We start from the raw sequence: 13,233 nt of genomic DNA, 5'->3' as shown, positions 1-13,233 counted from the left end.
CTAGGGAGAGTGACTTTACTTTCTCTTGGGAATCCTCTTACAACAATTTTATGAGTGTGTAGTTGTTGAAGCTGTGATGTGCTGTTACTAATATTTCTGCCATGGCATCTCCTTTGCCTGTCATAATGGGGTGTTAAATGCTGATCTGTGCCAAGTATATCACTTTGCGTTGCTTTTCATTCTGGAGACATATTTAATGGTGTGCCACAAAGGGAATAGTTTAGTTTGTCTAAGTGTGATTCAGCCTAAGGTGGGAGAACTGATTTACTTAAGGAATGGAGACTGCATTTGTGGCTGTGGGTTTCTGCTTGCTAAAACTGATTCAGAAAAATGTTCTTCCTTTCCTCCCATGTATCTTTTTTCTGATTTTTTGGAGTATAATTCGTGGCTTCCTACTGGGAAGGAATTATGTACGAAGTACTGTAAAGTGCTTTTAATAGCTGCCACAGTGAAAGAACAGTCTTCCTGGATCATCAAGTTTTGTTTTCTGACACATAATACACAGTTATAATAATCTGGCATTTCAAATCAATATGCTGTTCTAGAAAAAAATCCATGTTACCTGAATGAAAACTTAACCTGTTTATGTCTTCAACTATGTGACTGGATGGTTAGTGAGACAGCTACTGGGAAAAAAAAAAAATCATTATTTCTAATAACAAAGGTAAATTTGTGTGGTACTGTCAGTAAAGATAGGTGCCAGACCTGCAGCCACTGCAGGTCAGCCACCAAACATTAGCATTTTAATCATTAGTACTGTAATGCTGCAAAGTATTAGATTCCATTAAGGAACTGTTAATTTGTCCCTTCCCTGTCCTGATAGCTAAAAAAAAAAATAAATATTGTCTCTCTACTCTAAGTGAAATGTTCAGCTGATTAAACAAGGGAAGTTTAAACAACAAAATTGAACTAAAACATTTCAAAAGAAACTCCAGATGCAGCCTTTAATATGGTTCTGGCAGTTTGTCACCAACTCAGATAAGCAAATTTTCCATTGTGTTTCACAAACATACTGTAATAATTTTTGTTTTGTATTTTTGTTAACATTCAAAATCCAAGTAAAATTGTTGATGTTTTGTTTTTTTGTCCCCTTGCAGGAGTAACAACTGTGTTGACAATGACAACACTAAGCATCAGTGCTCGAAATTCACTCCCCAAAGTAGCATATGCAACAGCTATGGATTGGTTTATTGCTGTTTGTTATGCATTTGTGTTCTCTGCATTAATTGAATTTGCCACTGTAAATTATTTCACAAAACGAGGATGGGCCTGGGATGGAAAAAGTGTAGTGAATGATAAGGTAAGTCCTAAGGAAATAGCCCTATTTCCAGTCAATTGCACTAAACCAGCTGTAATATATTGTTTTGATAAAATTGCCTATATATAAAAAAAAACACCATAATGTTTTAAATCAAAAGAATGTAGATGTATTTTCTGTCCTGAACAAAAATATATCTGCTGTGATGTAGCTAATCTCACTTGCTCTCAATAATCCAGATTTAGTTATCATGCACATTGGTTTTTTTATGTTAGGACCTGTCTGACTTGTTTCTTGAGTTGGAAAAAAGAAAAAGATTACAGAAAGATGTAATGTGTATTAATTTTCCTGGTAAATAAGGATCAGAAAAACAACTGAATGCCCCTATATGTAAAAACTGTTAATAACAAAATCTAGACGTTTTGAACATTTTCAGTGTTCTTAAACTTATCCCTAATGATATGTAGACATTAATTTTTAAACTAATTTAAATAGCAGTTGTACAAAATTCTGAGCACTTCTTCACCTATGATGTATTGATGCTCTGAGTGGGCAGAAACACAGTCATGCCTTAATTTTCTGGTATTGATAGTAGTGTAGGTGTGATAGCATTAAGAAATTTTAACCTGATGATAGAATTTCTTATTTCATGAACAGAATGAACCGGTGATATGCCTAAATTTGTGTCAAGCTTTACAGTTTATAATTTTAATAACACAGAACAAATGTTAAAGCTGACTTGTTGTTTTGACTAACTTACTGTATTATATAATTTTGTCCTATCACAGTCCTGATTCTACCAATGGAAAAGGATTTCTTCTGACAAAGAATACTCAGATTTCTGTGGCTCTTCTTAAAATAGGATAGAATATTATTTCCTTCCTAGATGATAATAGTAGACGTGAAGCAAAGTTTAATTAACTGATGGTTTCTAAGCATTTTGAATGCATAAAGCACAATGCATAAAGAAGCAAAATGTTCAGTTAATGGTAAAGGAGAATTAGAGGAAATGAGCACATTGTTTGTAATTCCCTGTGGCTTCCGGAAGGGCATGAACTTCAGGATCTGTTCCCTCATGCTAGAAGTAGATACTGAATCACTACAAGTTTATCAGCATGTCACGAGTGGAGCTTTTCAGACTGGCACATTGCCCTGGCATTGTAATAATGTAGGGAGCCCTTATAAACTACAATCATCCTTTGGCTGTTTCTTTAAATTAATATAACAGTGCTGTCTCATGATCTTAGGAGTGGCAGCTGTTTAACAGCTAGGTAGTATTCCTTCCCTAGGAATGACAAAATTAGCCATTCCATTTTAAGGTTTATATACCATTCACATGTCCAGTTCTCTATTTTCTTCAGACTGACTTAACAAAAAGCTAAACTTTTAACATATTCAGAGTTTCTCATACAAAAATATGGTTCATCTTTATTATGCAGGTCTCACTAATGGTATTACAATTACCTTTTAAAAACATAGTAAGTGTGTCTGAAAGGAAGGAATTATAGATCAATTAGAATGTTCCTCTCAGAATTTGATTTGGTAATTTGCTCTTATTTTTGCCAAATGCATCTGTGCACCTAAAGCCAGGCTTACTCTTCACCAAATAAAGAGAAATATGTTTCTTCAGTGACAGTCATCTCTGTTCACGTTATATGAAAATTCCCATCTAAGTGCTGTCAACATGGAATTTGTCTCACAGGAAAGCAGGTGCAGGGACAAACTATATATTTGATCAACCCTTTTTCACACTCCAGTCAATAAGGAACAGCGCTGAATTCCCACCCGATCCCAGATTTTCTTTTTATGTGACAACATCTCCTGAGATGAGGTATTTGGGGCACAACATCTAACTATGAAGTTCTTATCAAGATTTGTAGATGGCCCTGATATATATCAAATTGGAGCTAATTTAAAACCAGAATTGGAAATTGGGTAGATACCTCCCAGTGGAAGTAAAAAATTGGAATGCACCTATATAAGAAATGTCACAAGAATTCCCTCACTTATGCCACTTCCATTAGATTAAAAATCAAACCAAAATACAACAGCTGATGATTTCTTATATGAGCCAGAAGTTAACTATGTCTTCATCTGTTTAATTCTGTATTTTGTGGAAGAGATGGACTGAATCTAATATTTATTTGCCTGCTTCTAAATTATATATGGAGAGCCTTGCTTCCTGAGAAACTGAAATCCTTCCTTTCTTTCCTGTAGGTTATTAGAAGATCCTTAGTTTGGGATTGCTGCAAAACAGTGAATCGATTTCTAGCATTACAGTCTTATTGCAGAGCTAGTCTGTGTACCTATATGTATGTCTAAACACTCAAGCCTATACTCATTACCTATACATCCCTGTATCTATCTATAGACATAGCATCTCCATTGGGCTGCCATTGGCTGAACTTTAGCTGTTTGAAAGCCGACACAATCCTGTAAAAACACAGAATTGCTGAGGTTGGAAGGAACCTCTGGAGACCGTCGAATTTAACTCCCTTGCTCCCAGCAGGGTCAGCTAGGGACGGTTGCTCAGGGTCACGTCCAGACAGTTTCTTAATACCTCCAAGGATGGAGACTCCACAACCTCTCTGGGCAACCTGTTCCCCAGTGCTCAGTCACGCTCACAGTAAAACAGGGTTTTTTTTGTATGCTTAAGTGGAATATTCTGTATTTCAATTTGTGCCCATTTCCTCTTGTCCTTCCACTGGATATCACTGAGAAGAGTCTGGTCTGGTTTTCTTTACTCTCTCCCACCAGATATTTATATACATTGATAAGATTCCCCTGCTGAGTCTTCCCCTTCGCTGAGCTCTTCCAGGCTGAACAATCCCATCTCTCTCAGCCTTTCCTATTTCAGATGCTTCAGGCCTTAAATCATCTTTGTGGTCCTTTGCTGGACTCACTCCATTATGCCCATGTCTCTCTTGAACTGGGGAGCCCAGAACTGGATCCAGCACTCCGGATGTGTCTCACCAGGGCTGAATCGAAGGGAACAATCACCTCCCTTGGCCTGCTGGCAACGCTGTTTGTAATGCAGCCCAGGAGGCTATTAGCCTTCGTTGCTGTGAGGTCACGTTGCTGGCTTGTGTTCAACTTGGTGTCCACAGGGATCCCCTGGGGCTTTTCTGCAATGCTGCTTTCCAGCCCATTAGCCCCAACCTGTACTGGTACATGGGGTTATTCCTCCCCCGGTACAGGACTTAAATTTCCCTTTTCTGAACTTCATTAAATTCTTGTCATTCCATCCCACTTTTCTTATCTTCTGTTATTTTTTAGGTTCTAATCCCCATTTTCATCACTGTTATGCATTTTTTAAACAATAATTTCTGATAAACAAGAATAGTTCTTGGGCTAGTTCTCAGTTCACTTCTGTAACTACCAGGCCGGAGTCCTTCTTTCTCTAATTGCAATCTCTTACTGACCTCTGTGTGTGTGTCTATGTATATATACGTGTAAACACGCACATATTTCTCCAGAATCTCTAAAAAATGTAGACCATTACTGAAATTCCTTTATTTATTGAAGGTATGTTATGAGGTGTTCAAATAATAGTGATGCTAGATTTATGTGGGAAAGATGGCCTGATTTTCATTTTATTACAATGCTGGGTAATCTTTTTTTTCCAGTCCATCCATTCACTCCTTCTTGTTCTCTTAACAGAGAACATTTTAAATAACTTGCAATTCTGTTGTAAGGAGCCAGATACAAAGTGGCTAGAGAAAGACCAACTCTTTTCCAGTTATCCTTACAATTGCAGTAAGAGACCCTTCCTCATATAACTTCAGTAGGGCATTTGATGGTGCAAGAGTCCATGTTTGTAGAGCATTCTTATGTTACCTATACCTTCTTTTTGGATAGACTGGGTGTGTCTTTATATTTGAATTTATCAGTATGGTATCCCTGGTATTTATTTTAACATACTCACACATACTCATTTGTTTCTTTTACATTTGAAATTATGTTTTATTAAGTCTGTTCTGACAAATACACGTTAAATATTTAACTTCATGCTGTCTTCCAATAGAAAAAAGAAAAAGCGTCTGTCATTAAGAAAAACAATGCCTATGCAGTGGCTGTTGCCAACTATGCTCCAAATATTACCAAGGACTCAGTGCTACCAACCATCTCCAAGAGTGCTACAACCGCAGAACCCAACAAGGCAAAACCAGAAGCGAAGCCACAGGAAGCAAAGAAGACATTCAACAGTGTTAGCAAAATTGACAGAATGTCTAGAATAGTGTTTCCAGTTTTATTTGGTACTTTTAATTTAGTGTATTGGGCTACATATTTAAACAGGGAGCCTGTCTTACTTGGCTTTGCGCCATCAACCTAAAAGCTAAATTGCACTGAGGACTTAAAGCATCATTCTAATCAGATAGGTTGTTCACTATGTACAGTACGACTAATAACTGCTAATCTGTGAACCATTATGTACAGAGTGTATATAGATGTCTTATCTGTCTATCTCCAAAGGAGGGACGCAGTGTTAATTCATGGGTCTGTAAACAGATAGCACCCATGGCAAATATAGCCAGCTCTTTAAAAGTTATACCCAGGGGAGTTCTGTTAAACTAGGATTCAAATATACAGAATTATATTCTCTCCGTACAATGAAAAGAAGATGTGATCCTACATAATTATTTAGGAACAGTATTTTTTTAATTTAAAGTTAAAATATTTTTCTATAAAGTAACTAATTCTACTTTAATGAAAGAAACTGTCATTTAAAAAAGCGATTTTTTTAAAAAGGTGTAATTGTTTCATACAATAGCAGTACCCATGTACATAACAGAGTATGGAGGTCATACAGTTCTACTGTTCACAAACATTCTGGATACTAGGTAGGCTGAAGAGGTAGTAAAGACTACTATATGGCAAAAGCCACAGGTTTCTTACTTCTGTCCTGTTTGAAGTTGTTAATAAACTCTTCCAATTGATTTCAGGGAAAAGCGAGTGTTAATCAATTTTCCAATATCAACTTCCACTAGTGGAACTCTTATTCTTTTCACTGTTTTCCTTTTTTGATGTTGCTAAGCCAGGTTGTCTGGTTCAGCAAAGTTGGATTTTTTTGCTTTTTGATTTTGTTCTTAATTGGATTATTGCGAGGTTCATAAAAGTACTCAGAAATTTTTCAGGGTTAAGTATGTCAGTAATATAATACACTCTTTTTCCTTGCTTAATGTTATCCTAAAACCTGCCATTAAAATATTTACCTGTATTTGTCCCAGAAAGCATTGTTTTCAAGGGAAACAAGAACCATGACTTAAGTTCAGGAAATTGTCCATATAATAAAATTTACTGCTGCTTTTGTAAATTGCAACTTTACATTTCGCTGACATAACTTTACAACAACTTTGTATACTAGAAATGGTTTTGCTAAGATTTGAATGTTATTTTTTTAATAAAAGGTCATGCATCATCAGTAGGTATCAACTGTATTTCATATACACAAATATAACAAAACTGGAGCTGCCATTTGCAATTTTATATGAGCATTTAATACTGATCCGTAAAATTGTTTTTCATCTGAGCCTTTGCAAAGATTCTTTATGCCCCTAAAGGCCTGGTAAATCATGACATAAGTAATAATTGTGTACTGTATTTAGATTTTAGTATACTTGGCCAATCAAAAATATTTTGATTCACACATACATTAGCAGTTATTAGTTGACCTTTAAAAAAAGATACACCTTTATGATGATGTCTTCTAGTAGAGACATATGTAGTCGTATAGTGTCATTTATTGCAGTTTTGTACAGTACTTGAGTATAGTGCATAAAATAGATATGTTCAGAGTTTAACAAAGTTGTACAAATATTTCTAAAATCAAATAAAAGAGTATCTTAAGACATGGAAATGTGCTAAAAACAACAAAGAGAAACACTGCTTTCATTTGCTGTTTTATTTTCTTGCTTTTTCTTTGCTTTTAATGTGATTCTGTTTTGTACTTTGTGTGACAGTATAGATGCCAAGGTCACAAATGCATATTACGAATAGAATTAATAGCTAAGACAGAGTTGAGATCAGTAAAATAAAGACATTTTGTAAGTTATAAATGAAAGAGAAAAGCATGGACAAGGTGTGTATCCCTTGAAGTCCCTCTAATTAAGCCGTCAGATTAAACCTTTCTCATCAACAGTAGTTAAAAAATGAGCACTTTACTCAGAACATTAAAATAAAAATATCCTTATTTTCATATATATTTATATATAAATGTAGATCTTCCATGTAACATGGAGATGTGTGCAATAGTGTGATTATGAGCATAAGGCTGGAAGGCAAGCAATAAAAAAAAGGTTTTTTCATGGTATAATTATACATTTTTAAAATCTTTCATTTGTAAATTATAAATGATCCCTTTAATGTCACATTGTCCAGGTATGAATAAATATATAAATATGTACATATGTACAAATAATTGTAAATATTAGAACTGTAGAAAAATCCCTTCTCTTTTAACTCTGTTTTTGGCAAAGGGCTCTGACTGTATAGTTTAATGGAGGCCCATGCTAAACTGCTCTTGAACTTGAGTAGCTCGATTATGTTTTCTGTAGCTGAGGTCTCCTTCCTGTGACCTAGTGGGAGTTCTTACCTTCTGTTCACATCAGCAAGATCTAGGGACTCTCCGAACCTCACTGGACTGGGATATGAGAAAGAGAGGTTTGTGTTTCACCCTTGGCCACATCCCAGGTACTCTAAACCCTTCACAATGTTTAAACAATGTTGTGTATTGCTCCATGCACGACACTGTGTAGTCAGAACTCTCCCCACTACAAACATGAGTGTGCTCAGAGGCATGTTGAATTACTTGATAAGGAAGGATTTTGCATCCTTATCCAAGAACGTGACCCCTCAAAGGTTTTTAACAGTAGAAGTCTTCTCCAACAAGACTTCTTCTCTGGAAGATGACATCTGTGTAATTCAGAGCTGCATGCAAAAAGCATATCTTCAGTTTGCACAACAAGCCTGATGCTGTCTCATGTTAGTCAGCTCTGCTGCTACTGCTTTTATTGGGTACAATTATTTTTTCATTCACTGACCATTTTCTTTATGCTTGTGTTATGCTTAGAGTCAGTCAGACAAAAAAAACAGGTGTTTATCACATGCTAAAGATACATTTATAGCACACTAATATAGAAAAATAGGCATACTATATACATTCACTCAGTGAAAAATAATATGTTTGTAATATCCACATGCAGTTATTGTGGGCATCAGCAAGGCTTTTGAGTGCGTAAGCTCCAGAAAAGTTTCACTTTTACATTTAGTTCAGTTGGTCCATGTTAAAGCAAACTCCTTCTGTGGGAGGAACGAGTTTGCTTTATTGTTTCACTGCTGAAACATTTATAGTGAGTAAACTGACTACACATAAGTTGCAAGTTTGTAAGACTAACAACTGGATAAGTGAATTTGAATGTAGATTTAAGTGAATTTGAATGTAAAGTTTTAAGTGAATGCAAGCATCGTGCAAGGAACACTGGAATACAAGAGTTAGGCCTTCTTTCCATTCAGCAGTATAGAAGCTGTGTCTGGGATTTTAAAGCTGATCTCACAAATTTATGTGCCAAATACCTAGAAGTTTCATTTAATTTGAGTAAAACTTGCTGGTCTTAAATACTTAAAGCAGGGGAAGAGAGCATGAGTGAGCAAACACAAGTCACTGCTGTCAAAGACTTGCATGTGGAATCTACCAGTGAAATTTTTGGTTGACATGTTAATCTAATTTATTTTTCCCATTATTCTTGGGTCAGGGTGTCATATTTTATGTGACTTAAGAAATGAATACAATAAATACAATGGTATAACACTGTGGTAAACTTGGATTGGAATTACCATAATTCAGAACAAGGTTTATGAAATAGGTTTCCAATGTAGTACTGGGGCATGTACGTCTGGATGCATGTGGTCAGTAATTTAACAGTAATTTGTAAATCAGCATGAAGAATATAGGCATCAGCAGGGTTTATCAGCCAGGGCTGTCTGCTGGAGACTTCTTAACATATTGCTTTTAAAAGAGTGGCTTCCAAACTTCTCAGTTATGTTGTAGCCAATGAAATTACCTTCACTTTCCATATCTGGGTTAATTAAATTTGTAAAACTGCTGCATTGTTGAGCATCTTTAAAAAAATTATTATGGTACATGTTCTGAGATATGAGCTTTAGATTGGGAGACTACTCATACCACTGAACATTATGCTAAATTAAGGAGCTAGTCTGCCTGTATAGTCACAGGAGAGAGCATGGAAGAGCTTCACTAGACACCAAGCAGGAGCTCTACTGAATCACCTTCCCTTCCCAGTGATTATAGATAACATATGGGGTGGTGAGACTTTTCAAAAGTGGGGTGACCATAAACTGTCTGCGTGAAAGCAACCAGAAGCAGCTGGGAGGAGGTAGGGATGTATGGGGGAGGAAAGGGGGAAAGAGAAGAAGCAAATGGCTTTGCTTCAGTGTCAGTGGATTGTGAGATGATTGAGGAAGAAGCCATTGAGGGAGGTAATGCGTATTTTTGTTTCAGCTTTGGTTCTGAGCCTTCTTTACCATATGTGAGTTGTGGGAAGGTAGCTTTTAGATCATATGAAATTGAAATCCTTTTTGTATAATTCTGCTGGACTTGAGGGACATGAGTTGTGCCTTTGAAACTGAGAGGTTTCTGCTGACTGCTTTGTGAAAACCATGCTATGTTGTGTGCTTCCTGCTGCATGGGATATCTCGGGTGGAGGGGGAAAAGAAGCTTCAGGAATTAAGTAGAACTTTGTTAATTCTGGGTTTTGTTTTCTTAAGAGGTGTGGCTTTCACTTAAGCACAGATAGTCAGCATCCATCCTCCATACCTCTCATTCCTATTCTGAAAGCTTTGTGGTGCACAAGTTTTTGCCTTGGCCTTTCACAGAATAGATGAAGCGTGTGCTTCTGAACATTTCCATTCCTAACAAATTTGCATGAAAGATGATTTAAGTATGGATATGAAGCTATCATCAGTCTACGCCCTATTATGTGTAGAACACATAATGCTAAAATTTAGAAAGCAATGCAATGGGTTTTAAAGCAGAGGACGAAAACATTTTAAAATGAGCCCAGAAAGTTAAATAGCTTCATTTAAAAAACACAGAGCATGATAAATGTGCAAATGTCTAAACACATCTAAATAGAATCTCTGAGTGTGGTATAATTTGATGTCATACATAAAGTTTTTGTCTTAAAGACTTTGAAATGTTAAAGTAATTAAGTGAATTTATATGAAAGTCAGCTCATGCTTCAGCCTCCAGTAAAGAGAGTGGTTCTTTAGAAAGCAGAGTTTTAGGATTCCTTCCACCTCTTCCCAGCAACAGTGTACCTTCTGCTAGAATGCTGTCAGTTTGCAATATAACTTTAAGTTATATCCCTTTAATATTACCTTCTTTTCATTTTTTTTAGTCAAGGAGACCTCCTCTGTCTCATTTCTGTAGATAACCCAAACTCCCTAACAACCAGAACTTTCAATACTATTCTGAATCCAATTGTTAATTCCAGCTGTCTGAGAATCAGTGGGGGACTTCGTCACTTTAGACCTTTAGCAGTAGAAGCTAAAGGCTCAGAAGTTTGTTTCAATGAATGGCAGATGTTAATCACATAAAAGTTTGTTTACTTTATATCATTTAATTTTCTAGATTCAGATCTCTCTAAGTGAATCCTTGGAATCATGTTTCAGAGTCTGTGATTACATCTTACTGGAAGAGGCTAAACTTTGAGGGCTTGATGTCTCTGACTGAGATAAGGGCAAAATTTGCACTGAATTTAAAATAAAACTGATTAGCATCCTCAGGATATTCGTCTACATCACTGAAGTCAGTAAGGATTTTTTACAGAAGGGGAGTAAACCTGAGAGTACATCTGGGCTCTCCTTTGGATAGAGGTGCTTAGTTCTTTAACCCATGAAAATAAGCCCTTAAAAGAAGAGCCAACTGTACCGAAATACAGGACTTGATGTCTGTTTCATTCCTGGTATATGTTAATGCCTTTTAAGAATATTGTGAAAGTGCTATGAGTTAGGAGTAGGTGATAACACTCGCAAAAAGGAATCTGGAGGATGTTTTAAAATATGCAAGATGATGTATACTCTTCCTATAGTGTTGATGTCTACATAAATATATATGAATATATTTTTTATTGTTGGATAATTTAAAAGTTATATTTTGCTTTCAAATTTTAATTCCTTACATAATGTTGTGAATATTTCACTCGATCAGGTGGCCTGGAGCATGTCTTTATGCATTGAAGGTTTTTAATGATTGCACTGAGTGCTTTCATTCATCTGATATTCAAAGAGGTGAGCTTCAACAGGTTGAAGTGTTATATTTGTTTTCCAGTACTTCATCCATCTATCTACGCTGTTGATGATGGATGGAAATAGAGAATGGAACAAGATATTGCTTTGATCAACTGCTTTTGATATTCTTTATTAGGTGTTCATTTTGGCTGAATTTATCAGTTTATAGGCTACTATAGCTTAGCATTAGCACGGAATGCAATGTAGTACTTTACATCTATTAGAATACATATGTACAATATGCACCGTATCTATAAACTGTTAAAAAATCAGTTCCTAAACAGCACCCCTTCACCCTCGCCCCTCCAAATAGTCACTTTGTTAGGAAACATTTGAAGGCACTTTAATTTTAATGGAGTGATTACACTAAATCTTGTTATACTTGATTTAAAAAAAAATAGTAAAAATAACGAGGAGTCTGATTCAAACATTGTTCTCAGCTGAGCTGGAGTCAGAGAGCATTTATGCATTGTATGACAAATCTACTTTAGTGAGTCACTTAGGCGTGAAAATGTATAGGAGTTTGAAAAGAGATGCTTCCAGTATATTAACAAGAAATAAGGAAACAGGAAGAATGGAACCAATAATTTTAAAGAAAATTAAACACCAATCAAATATGCACACTAAGAAACTGCATGATAAATGTAAGTATACTTAACCTTGAACATCAACGTTGTATAAAATCTTCTGGGTGACAGTTCACTTATTTAGTAGGTTTCATAGTTATAAATAATTAAAGAGGATGATAATATTCTGTAATTTGTGACCTTGTTTTAACTGGAAGAAGTTGTTACTTTTCTAAAATGTAAAAGAAATAACTGGATTTATGTTTGAATGTGTCACTGCTTGCTGTTGAAGACTATTTATTAACCACATGCAAAATATTGCTTAACATTATCTTTTTGTACTTCTTATTAAAGTTAATTTAAATATAGTACATTTTGTATTTTTGTTTTTAATGCTTTGGCAGCACAAATGTTTAATTTCCCTCATGGCTTTTCTCTCAGGATATGTGTGTGGGTTTTTTGTTTGTTTGTTTTTGTTTGCTTGTTTTTAAGCAACCCATTACAGCCTCTATGAAGGTGCTTTTTTATTAAGGATAGAATTTCCCAAAGGAAGCAAACAATATATTGGAAATAAAATATTCCTTAGCTTGGTGAGAGTTTAACAGGGTGTTCTATTTATATAATGAGAATGTCCTCATGTATTCATATTATGCTGTGGTGTGTTGACCCTGGCTGGACAACAGGTGCCCACGAAAGCTGCTTTATCAATCCCCTCCTCAGCTGGACAGGGGAGAGAAAATATAATGAAAGGCTCGTGGGTCGAGATAAGGGCAGGGAGAGATCATTCACCAATTACCGTCATGGGTAAAACAGACTTGACTTGGGAAAATTAGCCTAATTTATTACTAATGAAATCAGAGTAAGTCAAGGAGAAATAAAAACTAAATATTAAAAACACCTCCCCCCCACCCCTCCCTTCTTCCTGGGCTCAACTTCACTCCTGATTTCTCTACCTCCTCCCCCACAGCAGTGCAGGAGGACGGGAAATGGGGCTTGCAGTCAGTTCATCACACGTTGTCTATGCTGCTCCTTTCCCCTTGGGGAAGGACTCCTCACACTCTTCCCCTGCTCCAGTGTGGGGTCCCTCCCATGAGAGGTGGT

The 13,233-nt window shown here is 36.1% G+C and overlaps 1 protein-coding gene across 3 annotated transcripts in view; it reads left to right on the top strand.

Annotated features, from left to right (window-relative positions):
* The window catches only part of GABRA2 (gamma-aminobutyric acid type A receptor subunit alpha2), a 64,819-nt gene extending 52,316 nt beyond the window's left edge, over window positions 1–12,503 (top strand). For all 3 annotated transcript variants that reach the window (XM_087736426.1, XM_087736427.1, XM_087736425.1), the window contains exons 9-10: window positions 1,098–1,300; window positions 5,283–12,503. In XM_087736426.1, coding sequence (XP_087592552.1) covers window positions 1,098–1,300; window positions 5,283–5,591 — 512 coding nt within the window. In that variant the 3' untranslated portion in view covers window positions 5,592–12,503. The remainder of the gene's footprint in view (window positions 1–1,097; window positions 1,301–5,282) is intronic.
* The last annotated feature ends 730 nt before the right edge of the window (window positions 12,504–13,233 follow it).

This window comes from Nipponia nippon, unplaced genomic scaffold (assembly GCF_047370975.1).
Source record: "Nipponia nippon isolate SJK-2023a ecotype South Korea unplaced genomic scaffold, ASM4737097v1 scaffold_6, whole genome shotgun sequence".
NCBI lineage: Eukaryota > Metazoa > Chordata > Aves > Pelecaniformes > Threskiornithidae > Nipponia > Nipponia nippon.
Note: the sequence above shows the minus strand (reverse complement) of the source record. Positions and strands in the feature narration are given on the sequence as shown.